The sequence below is a fragment of the Crocodylus porosus genome, unplaced genomic scaffold (genome assembly GCF_001723895.1).
Source record: "Crocodylus porosus isolate Cpor-Errol unplaced genomic scaffold, CroPor_comp1, whole genome shotgun sequence".
Classification (NCBI taxonomy): Eukaryota; Metazoa; Chordata; order Crocodylia; family Crocodylidae; genus Crocodylus; species Crocodylus porosus.
The window spans coordinates 188659581-188683137 of record NW_017728886.1 but is presented as its reverse complement, the minus strand read 5'-3'; the positions used below and the strand labels follow the sequence as shown (position 1 = coordinate 188683137).

General features: G+C 42.6%; 1 protein-coding gene across 1 annotated transcript in view; it reads right to left on the bottom strand.

The window, feature by feature from the left end:
• LAMA3 (laminin subunit alpha 3) overlaps positions 1-23557 on the bottom strand; it is a 205890-nt gene that overhangs the window by 133551 nt on the left and 48782 nt on the right. The window contains exons 8-12 of the mRNA XM_019541321.1: positions 17992-18089; positions 13883-13998; positions 7140-7258; positions 2715-2805; positions 1750-1881 (exon numbers count right to left, since the gene is read on the bottom strand). Coding sequence (XP_019396866.1) covers positions 1750-1881; positions 2715-2805; positions 7140-7258; positions 13883-13998; positions 17992-18089 — 556 coding nt within the window. The remainder of the gene's footprint in view (positions 1-1749; positions 1882-2714; positions 2806-7139; positions 7259-13882; positions 13999-17991; positions 18090-23557) is intronic.

The window sequence follows — 23557 nt, the reverse complement described above, 5'->3', positions numbered from 1 at the left end:
TGTTAGACTAGTAATGTTTGGAAAGGTTAAATTACACTTTATTGGGAGGTTTTACTGCAGAAGATGAACTCATCACCATTCAATTTTTGACGATTGCTTCTTATTCTGCTCATAAAAAAGACCAATTTCTCACTTCAGTTTTGCAGCAGAATAACTCCACAGATTTTAATCGTTTTACACTGGTGTAAAACTGGAATACCACTGCAGTGAATCAGAACCGAAGTCCCAAATCCCAGGCAAAAGTTTTCTTATCAACTAACAGAAACACAATTCTCTTTTGTTTGAATCTGTTCCTAATACCATTGCTTTTATGCAATGAATATGCATTTTTGGCATTCTATGTTTTGTGAATTCATATTTTGCATGTTCTTGGAGAAAAAACCCATGCTATTTTGAGATGCCATACAATATTTCAACTTTTGTAACTGCTCATATTAGCTTATTGTTTTAATAACTGATAGATCCAGACATAACTTAATTACAATTTTGAATAAAAACATAATCAGCTGCATTTTTATCATTCCATTTTTTCTATTGATTTATACAAGCACCTTTTGCATTATGTTTCATTAGCAATGCTGTAACCACTCCTTCAAATAATTAATTAATGTATCTATAACACCAAACAACCCAACATATTTAAGATCTTTCTTAAATATGTGTCTTCCTAATCTTTCACTGTAAAGCAATTAATTTCAGTCTCTCCTGAAAGTCAACAAATAAGGGTTATTTTGGATCACGGTGAATAGGGAAAAATTCCAATGCTGAGAGGCCCTCAAGGACAATGTCTGGCTAGTTGCCCCCTTTCTCTCAGTCACATTCCACAGGTGAGAAGTCATATGAGTTTAAAGTGTTATAATCTTCATTTTACAGTTGGGAAAACCGAGCCAAACTTAAATGAGTTGTCCACAGCTTTAGGATTAGAATTCATGACTTCTTAACTTACAAATAAACTGTCTATCCATTTCTTAAATACATTTCAAACTCTGAGATTTGAATCTAAGTTTCCCTTCTCTTTTTAACCTCTCTGTAAAATGGAGATGATGATAATTAATACCTATCTATTTGCTTACTTGTTAACCCCCCACCTCCAATCACACACAAAGACCCCAGCACTGGGCACCACAATTTGCACATCTATAAGTGAGAACATGCATGCCCCATGTCTGGAGCCCCACACCCTCCCCATTGCATGCCCAACACTGCCTAGGCCAGAAGTGCCTGCCACTGCCATGCCAGGCCAAGCCAGGTCTCTGGAACTGGTAAAGGGAGGAGGGAGAACTAAATCTGGGACAAGATGCCACTCCTATATCGCTGCATTCATGGGGCAAGCTGATTCTCTGCTGTTGGCAGTCCTGAACCAGCCCCAGTACAGTGCCTGAGTTGGGACCAACAATCAGCAGATTTTCAATCCCAGGCTCTGTACCACACTGGAATCTTGTACTTGTATTACCACCATAGAGAAGCTTGACCAGAGCTAAACATATGTTACTTAACACCAGTTGGAGGTATCCTCCAATGAAAAGTTGTAACTTTGCTATGATATTTAGGCACTTAGCATGTGTTTTATTGCTGAGCATTTGGGGCATTTGTATAAATAGAGAAATGCGTGTCAGCGCTGAGAAAATGGCAGTGGAGCGCTTTTCAACTAAAATACTTTGAAAGTGCAGGACAATGCATATTTACTTCTTGTTCAGATGCACGTTAAAATGACAGGAACCTTGTCAAAGATAGGAGTGTCTCACTTACGGACACACAATGGGAAACCATAGTATCCTTCAGCACACTGTTCACAGCTCTCTCCCCGATAATTTTGTTTACAATGACAGTGACCAGATCCTTCCTCACAGCCAGTTGAATATTCTGGATTACAACTGCAAGCTAAGTCAATAACATCAGTCAAACACTTTCTTGAAATGATTTGATTAATTTTTTGGTAAAGCAATATAACATTGTTAATACAGGAATTTCAATGGTACTTGCATGTGTCTCATTATTTAAATAAATATTAGAAATGAGCAATTACATATTACTTCACACCTTGAAAGTGTTATATAAATATTTTATAACAGCCATAAAAAGTAGCATTATTAAAAGACTTACAGATATCTTAATTCACAGCAGCTAAGCCTTCCCTAACTACTACAAAATTACTGCTCTTTGGAAGTCACTACTTCCTCTCCATATGGGTTGCAACCTTCATCTATCTGCCTCTGTCTGAAGCAATTAACCTTTTTAGGGCCCCAGATTCTGGCAGAAGGACACATTCTCCTATGTGTGAAAAAGTGCAAGTACATTGCTCCTACCCTCTGTCAGCTCTGCTGGCTTTCTAGTCACTCCAAGGCAAAATTATCCTAGCTGTTTTAAAACCATCCATGGGTCTGCTTCAGCTAACATTACAGACTATCTTTACCTTTCTCCCACTTCTTGCGTTTACATAGTGGCAGACACTTCTGTCATCTGCTACAAACTTACTCGCAATTCAGTTCTTCTCCTCTGCTTAGTTCCACTTCCTCAGCACTTACTTAATATACTAAATACCTTAGGCTTTGTATAAACATTTTCTAAAGCAACTAAACTACATAAAAAAATCAATTTGACTTGGCTCCTAAATTAATTGAGAACTTTGGAAATTTTTTCCCAAAAAAAGACCCAGTCCTTGCCCTGATTAAGGCAGAAAACCCCACAGTGATATAATATCAATAAAGACTTACGTATGCAGCCATTAGGGGCTTCTACTGGGATGCCATAAGGACGATAGTAACCCTCCGCACATTTCTCACAGTTAATACCAGCTGTGTTATGCTGTACAGAATGCAGGAAGAGAAAAATATTGAAATGAGGAAGAAAAACAAGCAGGAAAATATATAAGCCAAGAAGGAACTAAAAGTGGATTTTTTAGGTTCTTCCTAAACCCCACAACAGTCATGATCAGCCTGAGAAAAAAGCCTCCCAAAAATGGTTTTGTTAACTGTCCAAATAGTGGATATTTTTAAGAACCAAGATAGTGTCAGATAAACAAGATCAAAGTTAACTTTACAACAGAAAAGGCTAGTTGGCCAAAATGTTAATTTAAATCAGGGAAAAAGATACCATTTTTAACCATGATTACCACTGGATGTTTATTTAACTCCTTTTTAATAATCTTTTCTTATCGTTACATAGTTCAGACAATTGCACCATGAGGGCTTTTTCCATATAGAATACTGAAAGGTGTATTTTTGTGAATACAGTATTCTAATAAAAATAGGAGTTTCATATTAAATCAAAATGTGATCACGTTAGAAGAAAAGAAATAACACAAAAATATGCCCTTCTACAAGTCAGAGACAGCCTTTTAAATGTTTAAATATCTTCTATGAACACAGAAAATGTCACAACTTCTGAATTGCAATAGATTTTCTGTGTTAGAAGACAAAATCCCTTACAGACTTCTTTTTTTTGGCTTCTAAAGCAATGTACTGGGTAAAGTAACAAGCTGAGATGAAAAGTACAGTTCTCTCTTTTTAACTAACTCTGTAATATACTGCCTGACAAAGATATACAGAACAGAATATATAGGGCTTTGTTATCAGATTTGAAAGAAACAATATCTATCCTTGTGTCATCCTTCAGTTTCTATTAGTTCTTCATTCAGGCATACATTTCCAGCACTTTTTCCATGACACATGGAAAAAGCAAAGGAAAATCCATGAGCCTAATCTATGAAAAACATGCTATAATTAGATTTCATGCTTAATTCATTAAACCCACTTTAATTTCCACAAAATCAAATTACAGACAACCAACATCAGCTCCACTGTTGAGCCTCATAGATTTAGGTCAATTTTGCTCTTTATATCCTGAAAGAAATTAGAAAATATGTTCTTTCATTAATAAATAACTAATAGGAAGCACCAATATGACAAATCTTAGAATATTGGGAAAACAAAGCTCTTCATAGCGCATATTCAGTGGAAAACAAAGAGTTTTTCTTCTCTTTAGTGATAATTTTGCTTGCTCCTAACTGACTTTTGTACACTATCCAACTTTAACTTAGCAATAAGATTAAAAGTGTATATATCAGGGGCAGGCAATTATTTGGGCTGGAAGGCCACTTAATGAGTTTTGCTGAGGTGTTGAGGGGAGATGGCAATTGATCCTATCTGCCACAGGGAGCCTGAGGAGGGTGGGCTGTGCCCTGCACCACTCTGCTCTGCCGCAGCTGGAGCCAGGCCAGGCTGTGCAGCACAGACCCCACCTGCTTTTTGTTGGTGCTCTCGAGTCCCAGCACCATTACCACCAGCAGTCAGGCCTGCACAAGATGGGACACAATGCAGGGTACCAAGCAGCCATCCCAACCACACACGATGACCTGCTGCGCCACAATGGGAAAGTCAGGAGCTGCTGCCCCAGGCCAAGCCCCCTCAACTCCACAGCCAGCACAGACTTACGTCCCAGAGGAGCCACAGCAGCGGCAGCTCATTGTGGTGGGCAGGCAGGACAGCTACTCAGCATGCCGTATCACACCTCGTCTTGTGCAGGCCCAACTGCCGGCAGCCACAATTTCAGGACCGCACAGCCACAGGACCGACAGAAAGCCAGGCAGGGCCGAGGATGGGATGGAGGGGGGTGCAGAATCTATGTGCTACACTGCCCAGCCCTGACTTCAGCAGAGTGGAGTGGCAAGGGGTGCACCTCTTTCTCTTCAGGCTCTAAGAGGTAGCCAGAGGCCCAGATAGGATCAATTCTAGGCCAGATACAGCTCGTAGGCTGTATTTTACCCACCCCAGGATATATTTTATATAGCTGTATTGAACATTTCCTCTTCTTGTCATTATTTGTTGGCAGCAAAGATAAATATTTAATTAATAATGTGATAATGTATCAACAATAATATAACTATTTCATGAAAATCTGGGTAGGGTGACAATTGTTTTCCCTGCGTGTCAAACTGCTCAGCTGATTGTCAGCATGTGTATCAGATAATAACAAAGAGAAGACTGTCTTCCAAATCAATCTGAACAGTTTAATGCTTGTATCTTCCCCAAGAATAACTGAGCAGATAAAAGAAAAAGCTGTCTAAGATACCAGACATCCGTCTCCTTTCCCCACTGGTTAACATTCAGTAGTAGCCTTTGCAGTGGAGGGCTATTAACTCCAGGTTTGTATCACCTGCCAATTCAGCCCAGCCCAAGGCTCTGCAGTAAGAATAAGCTGTGTACTCAGGTGTGGACCGACTCCCTGTGGTGAGCAGCTGTTACATACACACACGCGCACGAGCACGCACACAGTCCAATTGAGCATGGGAGCCAGCAAGGTAGCCTCAAGGCTTTTGATTTACTTAAGGATGTGACTGGCCTGAGTTGGCCTGTCAGTAAGAGGCTCACATTCCCCCTTTATTAAATGGGAGAAAGGGCAGAGTTCATTATAGATCATTTTCTTGACCCTGTGCTCAATTTAGTTGAATTACTAATTAATTAGTAGTTAAATTGATTGCTATATTGCAGTCTGAGCACCTGAAGTTGTAATGTGTAAATTACCAAGCAGTTGTCTTGAATGAGGGACATAATAAGGAAACAGACCCTCGTGAGAATCTTAGGCAGTCATTAACTAAAAATCAGAAATAACACCTCCCACCTGCCCTGACCAGGGGAATGCCTGCCTCTACAGAGCATAACCTACACGGACAGCTCTCCAAGAACATGGGAGATGCAGGTTTGAGTCTGCTCAGTGTAATTAGGAACTAAAACCTACAACTTTCTTTCTGTACGAGAGTTCTCTTACTTAGCTACAAGGCAAATGTGGAGCACTACCACCACCATTCAGGAGGGAATTGGAGATGCTGCCTCCCCTCCTGATGCTGTAGATCCTGAGAAATGGCTGGGGAGCCTACTGTGGTGCCCTGAGACAAATACCTAAACTTCGAGAAAACAAAAAAAGCAGAAGTTTACCCCATTCTATTATCGACTCAACACTCTGCTCAACATTACAACAGTCTGGATTGTCTTACTGGGAGTCCCTTGATCTCCCAATTCACTGGATAGGGAGCCTAGATGCACAATCCTGTCAATACAGATCTCTGGTCTATAGAAGGTGCCTATCTTTTACATGCTGTGACACTTAAGTGAAGGTGTCTATAAGGTCAATTTGGCCCCCAGTTTAGAAAAGGCCCTTGTGAGTACCCAACCTGCACCAACAAACCACAGAATTTGCTATAATCTAAAGCTTGCCTTTGAAAGACAAGCTTGCCTTTAAAACCCTAAAATATTGCAAATCTGCTAATCCCGTGTGAAAAACCTTGCCAACAGTCAGTCTCACCCAGGGTGGAAAAGCCATGTTTCACCCCTGAGACTGAATTTTTTGGCTTAGGTCCTGCTTGCAGCAGCAACAAAACCAAAGATCCATGCCACTAGGCAACACCTTATTATAGGAGCTATCTACATATTGAACACACTTCTTACCACCCCTGCTTTGGGTTTCAATCCTACAACGCAAGCACCTGACTCCAAAATCATCCACACTGTACCATGTACCATACTATCCTTTCCATGAACTTATCAATCTCCATACTGACATGATTTAAGTTCTCCTTGCTCTCAGTACTTAGTTTAGAAATCCACTCTAGACTTGCGTTCCTCTGATGGTTAGAAACTGTTTTCTAAGCCCCAGTCTCACTTTAATCATGTCTAATTTATTCCCCCTTGATCTTATTCTTGGTGGAATTCATGGCAACTGTCTCATTTATCTTTTAAAGAAATGCAGGTGTTAAAGTAAAGGGGATCTGTAGCTCCCTCTTCAAACAAATGGAGAGTGAGAGCTCCCTCTGTCCAGTGCTTAGCCCGAGGGGGAAGTGCTTCCCCTCAACTCCCTTTCCTCCTGCAGTGTCAGATCTCCTCCTTCTTTCAAATGGCTTTAATTATTGGAGCAAAACGACTGTAGTGGTGGGATCCTTCTAAAAGCAGGATCGTCATAACTGTGTGATTGCTTTCTAGGCCTCAACAACATGAGTTACTTTTATTGACTCTTCTTTATTGTCTTGAGCATGACCAATTATTTGACTGTAATGATCCTGCAAAAAGATCACCCTTGGAATAGTAATTCTTCTATGCCCACCATCCTATTTCCCTTCATTTATACTGATGAAAGCCCCTTTTTACCTGGCAGTTAATGCAGACCCCTCCACCTTCATACTGCCCATAAACGTTTAAGCTTCCTTTGTGTCGATCAACCTCAGGATCATAGTAACAATCAGTGGCATGTCTGTGACAGCTGCAAGCTGGGAAAGTAATAACACATCAGCTTTTATTATATTGATGTAAAACCTTATTTTATATACATTAAAAAGCATGATCAAACTTAGATATAAGGATATTTTCAGATCACAGGTTCTTTCACATCAGGGCCAACATGAGAGTCTCTAAATACTTGGTCCCTTGTCCTACCAGGCTACCATGCTCATCAGAGGGAGACAACAGATGACCAGTAGTCCCCATCTCAAAACTATGTATTTGTGAGTTAAGTTCATAACATAGAGCCTACAAAAATGTAGAACAGGGCTGCTTAATCTATTCAGGCCTCTGGGCCAGATGAGTGATGTGGGGCTGGTCCACAGGCTGAATCTAGTATGGGGTTGGCATGTGGAGTTGGTCCGAGGATGCAAACTGGCACATCAGCCCAGTCACATGTGCCCCGATATACCCGCAGACCCTGATCAGCCCCTGTTTGCCCAGATCTGGTTGTACACTGGCCTGACCTAATGCATCCAGGTCCAGCCATTAAGCAACCCCACACACTGGCCCAACGGTGTGCTGGTGTGATCACGGTATACAGGGCCATGTCATCCGGCCCATGGGGTGCCCCATGGGTCCAGAAAATGGTATCAGGGGAGCATAATTAATGTTACCACTGCTCCCTTGCTTCCAAATTTCCAGATCCCTGGGGAGTCCAACAAGCTAGATGACACAGCTGCATGGGCTGGAACTGATCTATGGGCTACAGGTTGAGCACCACTGATTTAGAGAACAAGTACTTATGGATAAGCTGAACACAAGAACCAAGGCTTACAATGAGCAACTCCCACAGCTCTAACAGCAATGATACAGCACACACAGTTTTACTCTTACCTAGGATATGTTCTTTACTTGGAAATGTTTAATCAAAGAGACTATCATATTGACTAGCATTGTGAGTTCATTCTACTCCTGCTGATGACAAACACTGTGACTTCAGCTGGAAGATTTATGTGATAATGTAACAAAAGATGCAATTATTCCAGAAATGAGTAAAGTACCTGTAGAAACTTTCCTCTGTACTGGTTTAATATCTCAGCTGTGATGCATCATATTCAGGTGCATGGCAGGTTGTTGGTTTTCTCTCTCTCTCTCTCTCTCTCTCTCTTTGTTTGACTCAAAAAGCAACGGAGTTGCATTTGCTCCTACCAGTCTTGAATATACACTAACTCTAGAAATAGTGTGTACTATTATCTTTTTGACTGAAGTTGCTGTTCATCTAGCAAACATCATGATACCAGAAGAGAAGAGCAGGAGACAATATTTCATGGACCACGAGAATAAATGTGCTGCCTCTCTATGCCACAAACATCAGCCTAATACACACTATCATGAGCAGCAAGAATTATTCACTTGTTTAAAAGATTCTGAGGCAGAATATGATCTGCTGTAGCCTTGTATAAACATCTGCCTTTGTAACCTGAACAGCATTACAGAGCTGGTTATTGAAGTTGGTAAGTTTAACAGCCTTTTATTACTTTCCCTTTGGCAAAGTCTATGACATTCTAATTCCCACAACAGGACAAAAAATTCTGGCCCTATTTGCCAGAGATGCAAAGTATTGAATAGTTCCTGAAAATATTTTGGCTAAGGGGTGATGGACCTATTCAGGAGAGAATTGTATATTCTGTAATTGTCTCCTTTGGATCTGTTACAGCAGTGAAACTTAATGTGAACATTATCCTATCATCACATCCTAAACTGACCATCAAGCAGAATATCAGCTAACACTTATCTCTTATCTCCATTTTCTCCATTCATCTAAAGCAGTGGTATCTAACCTTTTGCCTCTGCAGGCCAGATCAGTGATGTTGTACCAGTCCATGGGCCAGATCCAACATGCTCTGGTTTGGACCTGCACAGACTGATTTGGCCAAATACCACCCTGATTCGGACCCAGCTGCCCCAATCCAGCCACATGCTACCCTGATCTGGACCCCCTACCTCCCAATCCAGACCTGTGCCACTGGGTCCAGCTGCATGCTACCTCATCTGAAATCGTGTTAGCAGATCCAGCCATGTACTGCTCCAGTCCACACCTGTGTTGCTCCAATCTGGTCACGTGCTACGCTGATTCTGACCCACGACTCCCAATCCAGACCTGTGCCGGCCTGACCTAGACCTGTGCTGCCAGATCCAGCTGCATGCTGCCAATCCAGCTGCGTATGGCCCTGATCTGGCCCCATGCTGCCCCAATCCAGACCTGTGCCACTGGATCCTGCTATGTGCTACCCAATCCCGACCCCAGTCACCCACTCCAGCTGCCCCCCTCCCCAATCTGTACCTATGCTGCCCGATTCAGCCACGTATCATTCTAATCTGGATCTGTGTCACCTGATCCAGCCATGCACTACCTCCAATCTGATCCATGTACCAGCCAATCTGGCTCTCTGCCAACCTGATCTGACAAGCAGGTCATGTTATCTGACCCATGGAGCTCCCCAAAGGTCTGGAAATTTGGCAGCATGGGAGCAGCAATTAACACTGCAATTGCTTACTCTACTACCAAATTTCCAGACCCTTGGGAAGCCCCGTGGGCCAGATGACACTGCTCCATGGTTCAGATCTGACCTGCAGGCCACAGGTTGAGTACCCCAATTTAAAGATTTGTCCTCTTCTTCCTTCGCTTTGAAAACAGCCGTAACTGTGACTTTAGTCTGAGCAGATACTTACTACAACAGGAAAAAGATATAACAAACCAAAGGCCAGCCTCCACTTTTGCCTTAGTCAAGTCCCTATTCTTCACCCCTTATTAGCCCACCTAGATCCATTTGGTTATTTTTTCACTGAAGAGAATGACCAGACAAAAATTGTTTTAAATAACTCAGAAAGACTGTGATGGTCTCTTTTCTATTTACATATGAGTGGAGTTAGGTGACCTGCTTAAATACAGATAATTCAGTTCTCCACGCAAACCTACCTGGAGAATTCCAGAGGTTCAGTTTCATACATGGGAAAATGCTTCCCTTTCTCTTAGCCAAGAAATGTCAGTCATAGAGGCACAGATTCCTTGCAAAGAAGCCTAGAAACTAAAGCTAAGGCCACAATAGCTTCCACAAGCTCCTTTTTTTGGCTAGAAAAAAGCCATGAATTATCCTAGTGGAAAATATCTAAAACCCCTAGGTATTTCAACTTATGCATACCTGGAAAAAGGGGACCATCATCATCTTCCTGAGTTATTTAAAATAAAGTTTTCCTCATCATCCTCTTCATTGAAATATCCAATGTTTCCAGGACTTTATACAGTGAATGACAATGAAGCCTCTCTTATGAAATGTTGTTATCTGCTTGTCTAAGCAAAGAAAGTGATACACTGAACCATCCTCCATATCCTAACGTTCCTCCAGCTTCTTGAACCTTAAGGGTCTCTGGAGCCAGAAGCTTTTCCTTTAGATACTACAAAACCTGGCTGAGGAGCCATGGGCCATATCTTTGAAGGGCTGACAAAAACCACAGCTTCAGTTTGCAAGCTCAAAAACTTAGGGCTTATACTTTTTTTTCTGAGTTTTGTCAAGACACTGAAAACAAGATTCAGGTGCAAGAGGCCATGACACAAAGAACTGCCAAAATGGAAAAGATGTCATTGGCTGTGCTGTTCTCAAAAAGGCTGGAGATGAACAAGAAAAAAATGGGGATGGAGCAGAACAAATGGCATATAAATAAGAGGAGGTTTGGTTGTTGTTAAGCCACCTAACTAACAAAGTGAGAGGAAACAGACACGGAAACAAATATTTTCTATTACCTAGAGTCCAAAAGTCTCATTGCTATTAATGTCCCAAAACATCTAGGACCCATAGCCCATCAATGTGTACCTGTGAGAACGGTGAAGTTACCTGCTTTGATTCATTTTAACAATCAAGTGAATAAACAAACTTTGTGCTCCCTAATACAATTTTAGGAGCTTTCAACTACATGCTTTAAAGTACAATACTGGGGAGCCATGAAATAACCTGAGGGCTATGGAATGTACCCACAGTCTCCTATAGACCCAGACATTTTCAATACAAGTGTCAAGAGTTTCTACAAAGAGACATAGAGTTTTTGTGAAACGCTGAAAGGGTGCACTAATCTCCCACTACAGACTGGAAATGAAAGCTGTCTGCACCTGGGGAATACTATCCTCAGTTAATAACTTAAAACATGCATAAGCTTTCAGGCAGTAAGAGTCCCCTTTTCTGATGTAGTTAGACGCTAAACACATTTTGGCTTGGAATCTTGTGAATCATAATTTATTCACTAATTCTTTTAAAAGACTGACATTATTTATGATCCTCGATTATTTCTCTCTCTTTAAAGAATGGAATTCAGATATTGTTCATTAACTGAGTCCCAACATGTCCAACTCTCATCAGAAGTTTGTATCACCTTTTTTGGTTTGGATTTCTTGCTGTAGCAATCTTGGCAGGCCATCTCTGAACTCTGATTAAAATGACACCTCAATACAGCCTTTTTATAGCTTGTTTTGATTATATAAATGTACATCCACCTGACTTTTGAACAGGGGTGCCTAAATTACAGGATTTGCAATCACAACACCTGTATTTGGGCCTGCCAAAGTGATATGGGAGAAGAGGATCTTTTACGTTTGCTCAAAATAGGGAAATACACAAAGGGCAGAATTCTATTTCTCATGTGTGCACCTTAATGGCAGTTTCCTAACTGCTCCTAACTACATCAGTGAAATTTCTGGCATTTATGGACAGATGGAAATTGTATTACTCCTGCACTTTGTACATGTAAGCATGCATCCACAAATTGAGTGTGCACTGTAGGCTATGCGCTGGCCAGGCAGGTGTGCAGCTACATAAAATAATGCAGCTAAACTTAGTGGTTAGGGCCCTTCCTCAGGAAGCAGGAGACCTGGGATCCAGGTCCTCCTCACTCAGGGGATGTAAGTATGTGCTTCTCTGACTTTCCAGCATGCTGCTCTAACCACCACACTGCAGTTTAGGCATTTTCCAGCTCTCCATTTGAAGCTGGCCCACTAGGCAGACAAGAAAAATACAGAGGCTAGAAACAACAGTGCAAACTAAAAAATATGTGGCTCAGCGGGATGGCTGCTGCCCAGGGCCCCTAGGTTTTAGCTTGGACACTTCCTTCCAGTGGGGTGGACACTTCTGCACTAGTCTCCATCCATTTTATTCAATGACTATTAAATATAAGGGGCAGTCATTCAGGTTCAAAAGGATTGTTGGAGAAGAGTCTGGATACTGCCTAATCTGTGGTGGTTAGCACATTATGGTAAGAAGTCAGAGAGAGACAGCTTCAAATACCCTCTTAATGAAGAATGCAATAATGTCTTATGTACCCTAGAGGAGGTGCGCCAGAGTTTTGTCAGGGAAACTCTGTTTTAAATTGTGGAGAAAAGCCTCGCAATTGAGGTTGTCTTGAGGTGCACTAACTGATCATAATCCCTGGTCCACAAGTTTGCTTGTTGACTGGCTACATGACCCATCTTGTAGACCAGGTGCATTAGAAGGAAATCCCTCTTTTGGGAAAGGGGTACGCTTTCTTATTTTGAGACCCACCCCATAAGATTCCTGGATCTTCAATGTACTCACTTAGAACAATACTACAGTCATGGAAATGCCTTCGTGGGGGATTGAAGAGTTGTTCTCTTCAAAGCAGCACCAACCATCCTTTCTGACAACCTGTTCTCTTATGTAAGGTCCTGGTGCAGCCTTCCTGCCTCCGTAAGTTCTGTTGTGCTTCTAAGGGGCATGATCAGCTGGGTCCTCACTTCCTGCCTTTCAGAAGTTTCATTCTTTTGGAAGAAAATCAAGAGCCAGGACATCTTGGGTCCTCATTTGGATGCTAATGGGTTTGTATTTCTGCCACAGAGTCTTACAGCAAGAAAACTGTACCAATGTTGATGATAGTATTTGCACTCTTTGACCAAAATTTTATTTCCCTTTGTGCATCTAATTTATATTATTCTAGCTGCATACTGGGCATTTTTTACACTTACTCTTGCAATGGAAATGTGTAAGTATGCATTAAGCATGTACATCAGGTTATGCACTAGCTAGGCACATGCATGTGTACTAAAGTATAAGTCAGGGGAGAGAGGGGAGAACCTTCCTGTGTTTCAGCCCCAGTAGCTGAGTGATTAGGACAGGGGCAGGCAAAATATGGCCTGTGGGCTCAATCCGGCCCACCACGTGATTTCATCTGGCCCACTGGCACCCACCAATTAATTGTACCCTGCCTAGTCTGCACACTTTACTCCCACCCTCTTACATAGGAGGACCCCAGCCCTGGCCAGCATGCCATCGGCATCTGCAGTACCATAAAATCCTCAGGAAGATAAGGGTCTGTACTATATTCCACATTCCCGAAGGAAAAGAACCCTAATGTCCTGCAGTAGCTCAAGTAATAATTATTGTCATTGTTTAACAAGGCCAAGAGGACAATACAAAAAATATTTCAGTGCACTGTTCAGTCTATACTATTAGACTGGAAGAATGCTCACAGTAAATAAAACAGGTGTTAAACTTGTAGCATCTTTGCTATAATGCATGAACACACTTGCACTGTAGATAAGCTCCATTTATACATTAAATTCTTCTGGGATTGTGGCTTTTAAAGCAGCACCTTTTTATGCTACTCACGTTCACATTCATTTGTGCTGTCAGCTGTTGCAGGTTGCCACTGTTTCTGATTATATCCCGGGCAGCAGCGATTGCAGGTTTCCCCACATGTGTTGTGCTGGCATTGACACTGAAACCTGGAGAGCAAATAAATTCTCAGTTAAACAAAACAAGATGTAAACTACATTTTTCTTCTTTTATCACAATCCAAAATTTACACCTAATGTGAAATATTTCAGGACCTGAACTTCATGGGTAAAGAGGTCAACATGTAACACCAAATTCTTCCACAACTTTTCTAGCATACTTCACAGTAGATTACCTCACCCAAATGAATTTGAACCTATGAGCACAAATTATATAAAAAGATCTTTTTTAACTTAGAATTAATAAAGATTGAATTAAAAAATTTGATACTTCAAAAGACAATAATTGAAAACAAATCTTAATTTAGGTCACAGCCCAAGGCTCAAACTCAAAGTTCTACAGCAGTGGTTTTCAAGCTTCTTATAATCACAAAACCCTTTCACATAATTTCATTTGCTGCAGAACCCCTACCACTGGCTCTGTGGGCCATGTAACCTGATGTGGAGCCAGGTGACCCAGCCTGTTCCACTATTGCATTAATCTCTTTGCGAAATCCCTGATGACTTATCACAGACCATCAGGGTTCTGTGTAACACAACTTGAAAACCACTGTTAATAGTACGTCCAAACATATGTCACCATTAAACTCTGCACTGAAAAGTTTCCATTATTTTTTACTACTTTTTATAAGAGCTCTGTAGTATATCTAAGATCATTGCTTCATCATATTTCTCATAAAATAATGCAAAAAGGAATATTGAAAATCAGAAATAATTAAAAAGTAAAGCAACAGACAACAACCTACCAAAAGAAAAATATTTTGTGCTTATTTTGATTAATTAAATAACTTTCCTAAAAGGTTCACTTACAAATTGCAAATACTCATGATTATATCTCACTACCTAGATCTCACTACAGTAGATAGTCTTTTTGAAGTTACTACAGTACATGCTTGAAGAACAGAGCCCTAACACTGTGAGGACTTGATTCATAGTCACTCTGACCCTGGTGTGGCTTTTTACATCAGTTCAAACTGGGCGCGTCTACATGTTCATTAATGAGCTGTAATTACGGCACAAAGTTTAGTACCTGTAATGACAGGTACTAACTTAATGTGCAGTAATTGGTGCTACTGCTCATTAACACAGATTAATGGGGGGGGGGTTGTGATTCTACTGTGCATTAAATTAAAGCTACTGCACATTAGCCCATTAGTACATGCTTTGCCCGCTGCACTAATGTGCAGTAGAATTAGTCTTCTGCACATTAAGCATCTCATGTAGACACACCTAGTGAGTACAACATACTAGAGAATGCTGAACTGCATTAATTGCATCCGAATTTTTCAGTTATGCAGATAAAACCTATTGACTGTAAGCTGTATTATGTAACTGTTACTGCTGCACACTCCTACAGCAATACCTGTACAGCCTTTTCATTCATGGTTAAATTTGCAACGATTTAGCTCTTGGAATTGCTATAAGAGTACCAAGAGGTAATAGTTACAGGGTGACAGCTGATGTCCCATAGTGGTAACTTCTCCATTCCTTTTGAGGGGTTAAAAAGTTACTTCTGTCCATGCCCAGAGATTGCATTTTAAAGTGTTTTGATAACATAAGGGAATTTAAAGAGGTATTTTTTCAAGCTGTCACAAACAGCAAGTCTTCCTGATTAAAAAGGAGTGAGAACTTTTAGAGAATGTTAAGTAACGGAAAGAAACTGGACTTCAGAAACAACATGTGACCATGTGCCATAGACAGGAATGTAGATGTTAGGCACTTCCCTGTATTATTATTCTGATTTGGTAATATTTTCACCCACTTTGCACTCATTTTTTTTACTAGTTAAATTATCTGTACAAGACAAAATAATCACTGAAAGGGTCCTATCTTCTTATTCCTTCTTTATAAAAATACATACAAAAATATCCATCACTTGATCATGGAATTTTGTTGAACATGCCTTGGTCCTGTCAAAATGCTTGATTAATAGGAGGAGCAGTGTTATAAACAGGGTAAAAGTATGCTTTAGCAGCACTGTAGCAAGGGCAGTGCCAGTGGGCAGACACCCATTATCTTCACATAAGATAGTACCAAATTAAATGGAAGTAATGTTACATAGTAGGGGTGTGCTAAGCGGGCTATATTTGATTCAGATTCGTATTCGGCTCGATTTGGGGGACAGTGATTTGATTCACTGATTCAGATCACTATCCTGATTCGATTTGGCCAAATCCGAATCTAAAGATTCAATTCTGATTCAGAGAATCAGTGATTTGGGTATAGACACAGCTTTATATGTTTTTTCTACATACCTCAAGGTACCAGGCACAGGTCATGAATGCCGAGATGGTGGGGCAGATGGAGCATCCCACAGGAGCGTGGGGGTCTCCCCCGGCATGCTCAGGAATGGATGACCCTCCCCACACAGCAACTGGTTGGTGATCAGCCATGGGGGGGGGGGACCCTGAGTGCCCCCCCCAGACCCAGGAGGCACCAGTCACCGAGCTAGGGTGTGGAGGGTCCCCCGCATGCTCTAGGGTGGACCTGAAAATGGACCGGAAGTGCTTCTGGTCCACTTCCAGGCCCACCACTGAGCGCATTGGGGACCACCCCACACACACACACACTCCCATGGGACACTCCATCCACCCCAGCATCTCAGGGTTCACAAACTGCCTGGTACCTTGGGGTTTGTAGAAAAAACATATAAAGCTGTGTCTGTGTCCGAATCAACGAGTATCTCTGAATCTTTCTGAATCAATTTGGAGGCTTCTGATTTGATTCAGAGAGATCAGTGGGTCTCCTGGTTTGATTCAGATTCATAGATTCGGCACTGAATTGGGCCAAATCTCTTTTGAATCAAAACAGTGACTGAAGCATCACACATCCCTATTACATAGTAGCACCTAGGGGGGCACTCTGCATAACTAGGCACCAAAGTGCCTCGCTATGGCGCTGTGCTTTAGACCAGTAAGGGCCACCCTTTTTGGCAGGAATGCCACAACTTGAGCTCTGCCTCCTCTGCAAGTGCCGTTCTAATCCCTGTCTCTTTATCAATCCACTGCTCTGCTTTCTGCTCCCTCCTTGATCTATCACTGTACTGCCTGCTCCCTCCCCAACCTGCCATGTGATAAACAGAGGTTGCCCATGCCACTTGTGGCACAGGTTCCCCAGGTTGGCCACCCCTGCTTTAAAGAACCTGGTTCCAGAAGCATTTTCCTGGGACAGACAGACTCCCAGGGGGTAAAATCTAACTTTGGGGGAAAGAGACATTTTTGAGGATCAAAAAGTATCATAGAGCAAGGAATCTTTCCTGCAGTACTATTTGTGAGTATAGAATACTTGGTGTTGCTAAACCTCTTTTATTCAAGTTAATCCACAGGAAACATACATTTGTAAAGAAAAGTAGATAAGGATAATTTACTAAGCCTGTCTTTATTGTCAAATCTTTTAATTCCCCCAAAAATAGCTTCCCTCTAAAGTGTTCTAATCACTCAAATCTATGATAATAATGAAGACACTTCTCAAACATCTAGATGTATTTCCAAATGACTGCAAAAAAGTATTTGTATTTGCTTTTTGCTTGCTCAGAAATACACTGAGAATACGGTACAGATGGACGTGCTTTTCTTTGATATTATAATCAGTAATTCAGTTAAGAGATTATATCATCACTCTAACTATAAGGATAATAGGACACTGAGCATTCTTTTCTGATTGGTACCTTTCAAGGTACTGGAACGTCTTTGATTTCAGCTCTACTGCTGTTAAACTAGAGTAACTCTATTGTCTTTGGTTGTTTGATGCTTATCTCAACCAGGTTTAATGTAACCAAAAAAATTCCCTCATTCTCATGGAAAAAAAGGTAATTTATTGTCCTATTTAAATGCAATACAACTCAATATATCACCAAATGCATTATCAAGCTTTCACTTTAAAAATAACATGAAGAAAAGTGTGTAAGAGATCAGCATTTCACTATAATCCAAAATGTTACTTTGAAAATGCCAGTGAAAGAAGTATGCTGTTCAGATTACTTACTGATACAAGTTTTCAACATTTTTCGCATCGCATACTTCAGCATGACCATAGCAAACACATCGTCCACCCACACTGATGTCTTTTATGCTGTAATAATACTATGAAACAAAAATGAGAAGTATATATGCATGTATGATGGGCATTATAATAACAGCAGAAAGATACTATTGTCTCATTAAAGTTTGATTATCAGACTATTAAACACATGTATTCACACAGGTCCCAATTCAGTTAGCCAAAGGTCAAACTCCTGTTGACATCTGTTTTGAAAGAGCATATCCATCAGACTGAAACCAAACCAATTATTACTTGGGTAAGTATTATCCACTAACCAGCAACAACACACAGGGGTACTTCGTTTTTCCCCATGTTGCCCTGCTCATGCATCTTGAAGTAGTTCTGCACTGCAATATAAACGTGCAACTATAGCCTCTGTAGACTTACATGAGTTAGTTTTTAACTAGTTAATGCAAGCCCTGATAGTGGAATAGCAGCAGAGGCATGATGTTTACCCAGAGCCCCAAGCAGCCTTGTGGAGCTTGTAGTGAAGCCTGTACTGTAACAGCTCCACTGCTATCAGCTAGTTCAAAGCTAGGTCAGGTGCATCTCAGTGAGCAACATTTGTGCTTGGGAATGGCCAAGCTACTAATTCAATCTCCATTCCCATCTACGATGACCTTTCTGACATGCTAACAAGGGTACCAGTTGTAATGATGACATGATATGACCTCAAGCAATCAAACTGAGACTCCCCAGCTGACTTACCATAACTTCTGACATGACCTAGATGTGAACTAATGACCTAGAGTGAGAAAACTTCATACCTTATCACCATACCTTGCAACCATCTCTATCTACCGCAGATAAAATTTAATCATTTGGCGTGACTCACTGACTATTTATAGTAACCTGTGTGTATATGTTTAAGAAACTTAAAAGTAGTTTCCCCACCCCAGTCATGCTCTGCTTGGTAGATGGGAGTGCCGAAGAAAGCCAATTGCAAATTTGTGTCCCTCAAATACTTGGCTCCTGGCCAAGTTGGAGAGGCAGTTCTACCTTACATCAATGGAAGGTCAGGAATATCAGAGTTTTCCTCCACCAGGCCCACTCCCCTTGCCCACACCACCCACAGAATGTCCATTCCCTCTCCAGACAGGAGGAGAATTGGCTGAACAGCTCTTCCCTGCAGAGGAAGACTTCTCTGCTGGCCATCGCCAGCTGTTTTAAGACTACTTTGCATTGTGTGGATGGGATAAATTGACCTTAGCAGACTGGAGAATCTGGTCCATATTATTTTTTAACTTTTTGGACTGGCTCTTTTTGGACATATGCATTCATGTCTAATTGTGCTGACTGTTTATTATCATTCTCCACATTTAAAATGTATGCTCTGGTTGTCTTTGTCACAGTTAAAAATGGTTACTGCCCCCTTCTCCAACAGTATGTGACATTGTGTTAATGCCATAGTAAGCAAATGTATTTACTTCTACGTTTTTCCAGAAGGCCATTTGGAGGATTAAACTGTATTAATTTGGAGGATTAAATTGTATAGGACTGTGCTATGTCCAACTGTAAAAATTCAGAAACATCATTGCCTATAGTAAAGATAATTCCCAACATTATGAAATCAGCTCATAAATTGAAGAAGCATGGGCATTACTTGGATAGAGCAGAAAGCTGGGTTTAAAGCAAGCTTCTGCTGTGACTGTGGTAGGTCAGGGAAGTGGGGCTATGCTGACCACTGGAAACTGGGGCAGGAGGTGACAGAAGTTGGGGAGTGAAGTCTTACCTGCTCCTAGATCTCCACATACTGAAGGTAGTCACTACTGCTGTAACAGCATACGCTCCATCAGCAGCAGCCCCATGGTGCAGGATCTTTAGGACCTGCTCATGGTGCCATGTGCTCCTCCTAGGCCCAAGATATGATATTGGGTACAGGGCTGTGTCTGCACTAGCAAAGGTTTACTGAGGTGGGGAGCAGGGGGAAGCATTATTTCACTCTTCCCACTTATCCGGGTAATGTGGGGCCTCTGCAGAACATGCTTGGAAATCTGGTGGTCTCACCAGACGACAAAGCTAATCTATTTAACAATTTCTTTGCCTCCATCTTTATGAGCAGGGACCAGGTCATCCTCCCCACTGGGCTCCCCAATGGTCCCAGGGGAGGCACAGCCAGGCCCAGGGTCAGAGAGGACCTAGTCAGGGAACTTCTGGTGGGACTGGACATATTCAAATCAGCAGGTCCTGATGATCTTTGCCCCAGAGTGCTGAGGGAATTAGCAAAGTCATAGTGGGACCCCTGGCACAGCTTCACGAGCGCTCATGAGGTGCCAGAGGACTGGAAAAGGGCCAATGTGGTCCCCATTTTCAAAAAAGGGAGGAAGGAGGACCCAGGAAATTATAGGCCTGTTAGTCTTACCGTGGTCCTGGGGAAGCTCTTTGAGAAAATTATCCGGGTGCACATATGCAAGGGGCAAGCAAGGGAGGTTATGCTTAAAGGCAACCAACATGGGTTCCTTAGAGGCAGATCCTGTCAGACCAACTCGGTGGCTTTCTATGACCAGGTCACAAAATCCTTGGATGCAGGTGTTGCAGTGGACATCATCTTTCTGGACTTTCGGAAGGCCTTTGACACTGTCTCTCACCCCGTTCTCATTAAAAAATTAGGAAATTGTGGTGTCGATGCCTACACAGTCAGATGGGTTGCCAATTGGCTGGAGGGCTGCACCCAGAGAGTGGTGGTGGACAGGCCATTTTTGACCTGGAGGGATGTGGACAGTGGGGGTCCTCCAGGGCTCAGTCCTCAGGCCCGCACTGTTCAACATCTTCATCAGCGACTTGGACGAGGGGGTGAAAAGCACCTTGTTCAAATTTGCAGATGACACTAAGATGTGGGGTGAAATGAGCGTGCTAGAAGGGAGGGACAGGCTGCAATTGGATCCGGACAAGTTACAGGGGTGGGCAGATGAGAATAAGATGGGATTCAATACTGACAAGTGCAGGGTACTGCATCTAGGGAGAGAGAACAAGCAGCATACCTACAGGCTGGGGAACTCCCTTCTTGTCAGCACAGAGGCAGAAAAGGATCTTGGAGTCATTATAGATTCCAAGATGAACATGGGCTGGCAGTGTGGGAACACAGTCAGGAAGGCCAACCGCACCTTGTCATGCATCCACAGATGCATCATGAACAGGTCCAAGGAGTTGATCCTTGCCCTCTATATGGCATTGGTCAGGCTGCAGTTGGAGTACTGTGTTCAGTTCTGGGCGCCGCACTTCAGGAGGGATGTGGACAACATGGAGAGGGTCCAGAGGAGGGCCACTAGCATGATCAGGGGGCAGCAGGGCAGGCCCTACGAGGACAGGCTATGAGACCTGAACCTTTTCAGCCTCCACAAGAGAAGGCTGAACAGGGATTTGGTGCCCATCTATAAACTGGTCAAGGGGGACCAGCAGACAATGGGAGAGTCCCTGTTCCCCCGAGCACTACTGGGAGTAACAAGGAATAATGGCCAAAAGTTGACCAAGAGTAGGTTCAGGCTAGATATCAGGAGGCACTAATTCAATCATTGTGGCTAGGATCTGGAACCAACTTCCAAGGGAAGTGGTGCTCACTCCTACCCTGGGGGTCTTCAAAAGGAGGCTAGATAATCACCTAGCCAGGGTCATTTGACCCCAGCGTTCTTTTCTGACCATGGCAGGGAGTCGGACTAGATGATCTGCTCAGGTCCCTTCTAACCCCACCAACTATGAAACTCTGAAACTATCCCCCAGATATACTGCTAGATGTGTGGTTGTGCCTACCTAGATCTCATGGCTGGGCAGCACAGGGCTGCACCCACTATAGTAAAGACTATTGGAGTGGGAGAAGGGTATTCTGGTACCCCCTCATAGTTGGCACCTGGGGTTTGTGCCTCACTTGCCCTCCCACCCAGTTCTTCTACTGTCTGGGTTGATTTTAATTTATCCACATGCCAAGTTTATCACAATGGCCTTTCACCGCAATGCTGAAGTACTGTTGTCTATCGAGCGCACTGGAGATGAAAACGTTGGCTCTTGGTGTCAGCTGTTTAACCAAACACATTACCTTTCATTTACCTATCATATGTCCTATGACTAGCTAATGAGACGGAGCTTCTTACGCTGAAGCTATGCTACTCACCAAATATCATAAGTGCTCCATTTGTTTTAGCCTATAAGTAATAGCTTGAGGCAAAATCTTACAGATGCACTTAAGTCAATAAGCTTACTTAATGTGTGCTGGAATTGTTTAATTTTTTTCCTGAAGAAGCCTACAAAGAGTTTATACTGTTCCTTAGCCGATAGGAGGGCTGATCCCCCAAATGTTACAGCAATATAAGTTTAGATAAATAAATTAAAAAAAAATAACGACCACATGGAACCAGGAGAATTGTAATTCATAGAGATACCTTTGAACTGTTGTACCTTGTTTCCCCACAAAAAATGGAAGAGGCTTTTTCTTCCAAGGTCTACAAGAAAGTCCTATAATCTCACCTCACCCATGGAGGGTTGCTGATGCACTGGAATGGCAGTTCAGTGTCTCTGCAGAACTCTATGGGCCTTTATAAATGCCCTTTTGCACCACTTTAATGGTGTTGCTTTTTGCATGGTCAGCGACATATTCCACTTTTAATGACTTCATAACGTAGCAAGATAAAACACCCTCGAGGTGTTTTAGTTTGCTACCTTACAAAGTGCAACAGTGCACTGGGCACTGGAAGCTGACATGCCCGGGACTTGGCAGGCTTCCAGCACCCCATGCATCATCCTCACAGACATTTCCTGCCACTGTGTGACCTGGCTGCAGCTCATGCAAGCAAAGCCGACTGAAGAAAAAAAACGTGGCAAAGAGCCTGATCTTTTTTTTCTCCTGGAGCCTGACTGCCTGCCTGAGCTGCATGGGGGTCTAGTGCTTCCCTCTGCAGCTGTGGTGCTGGGCTGGGTGCCAGTGATGGGTACGGCCTGGGGGGTGCAGCCGTCACCACAGAGAGAAGCACCAGCCTCCCTGCAGCCACAGAAGAAAGCACCAGGTCCCCGCACAGCTCAGAGACTGCTCGGCCCACCCTCAGCTTTCCGTCCTCCACCCCACCCTACCCCGCCATCAGAAAGGCAGGTAATGATTGAGCCCCTACCCTTACGTATATGCCATGAGGGTTTCATAGTTGGTAGGGTCGGCAGGGACCTGAGCAGATCATCAAGTCTGACCCCCTGCCATGGCAGGAAAAAGTATTGGGGTCGAACGACCCCAGCAAGGTGTTTGTCTAGCCTCCTCTTAAAGACCCCCAGGGTAGCAGCCAGCACCACTTTGCTTGCAAGTTGGTTGCAGATCCTAGCCGCCCTGACAGTGAAGTAGCGCTTCCTGATATCTAGTTTGAATCTACCCTCTACCAGTTTGTGACTTATTTCTAGCCACTCCTGGCAGTGCTTGGGGGAACAGGGACTCCCCCAGTGCCTGCTGGTCCCCTCTGACTAGTTTGTAACAGGCCACTAGATCCCCTCTCAGCCTTCTCTTCTGGAGGCTGAACAGGTTCTGGTCCCATAGCCT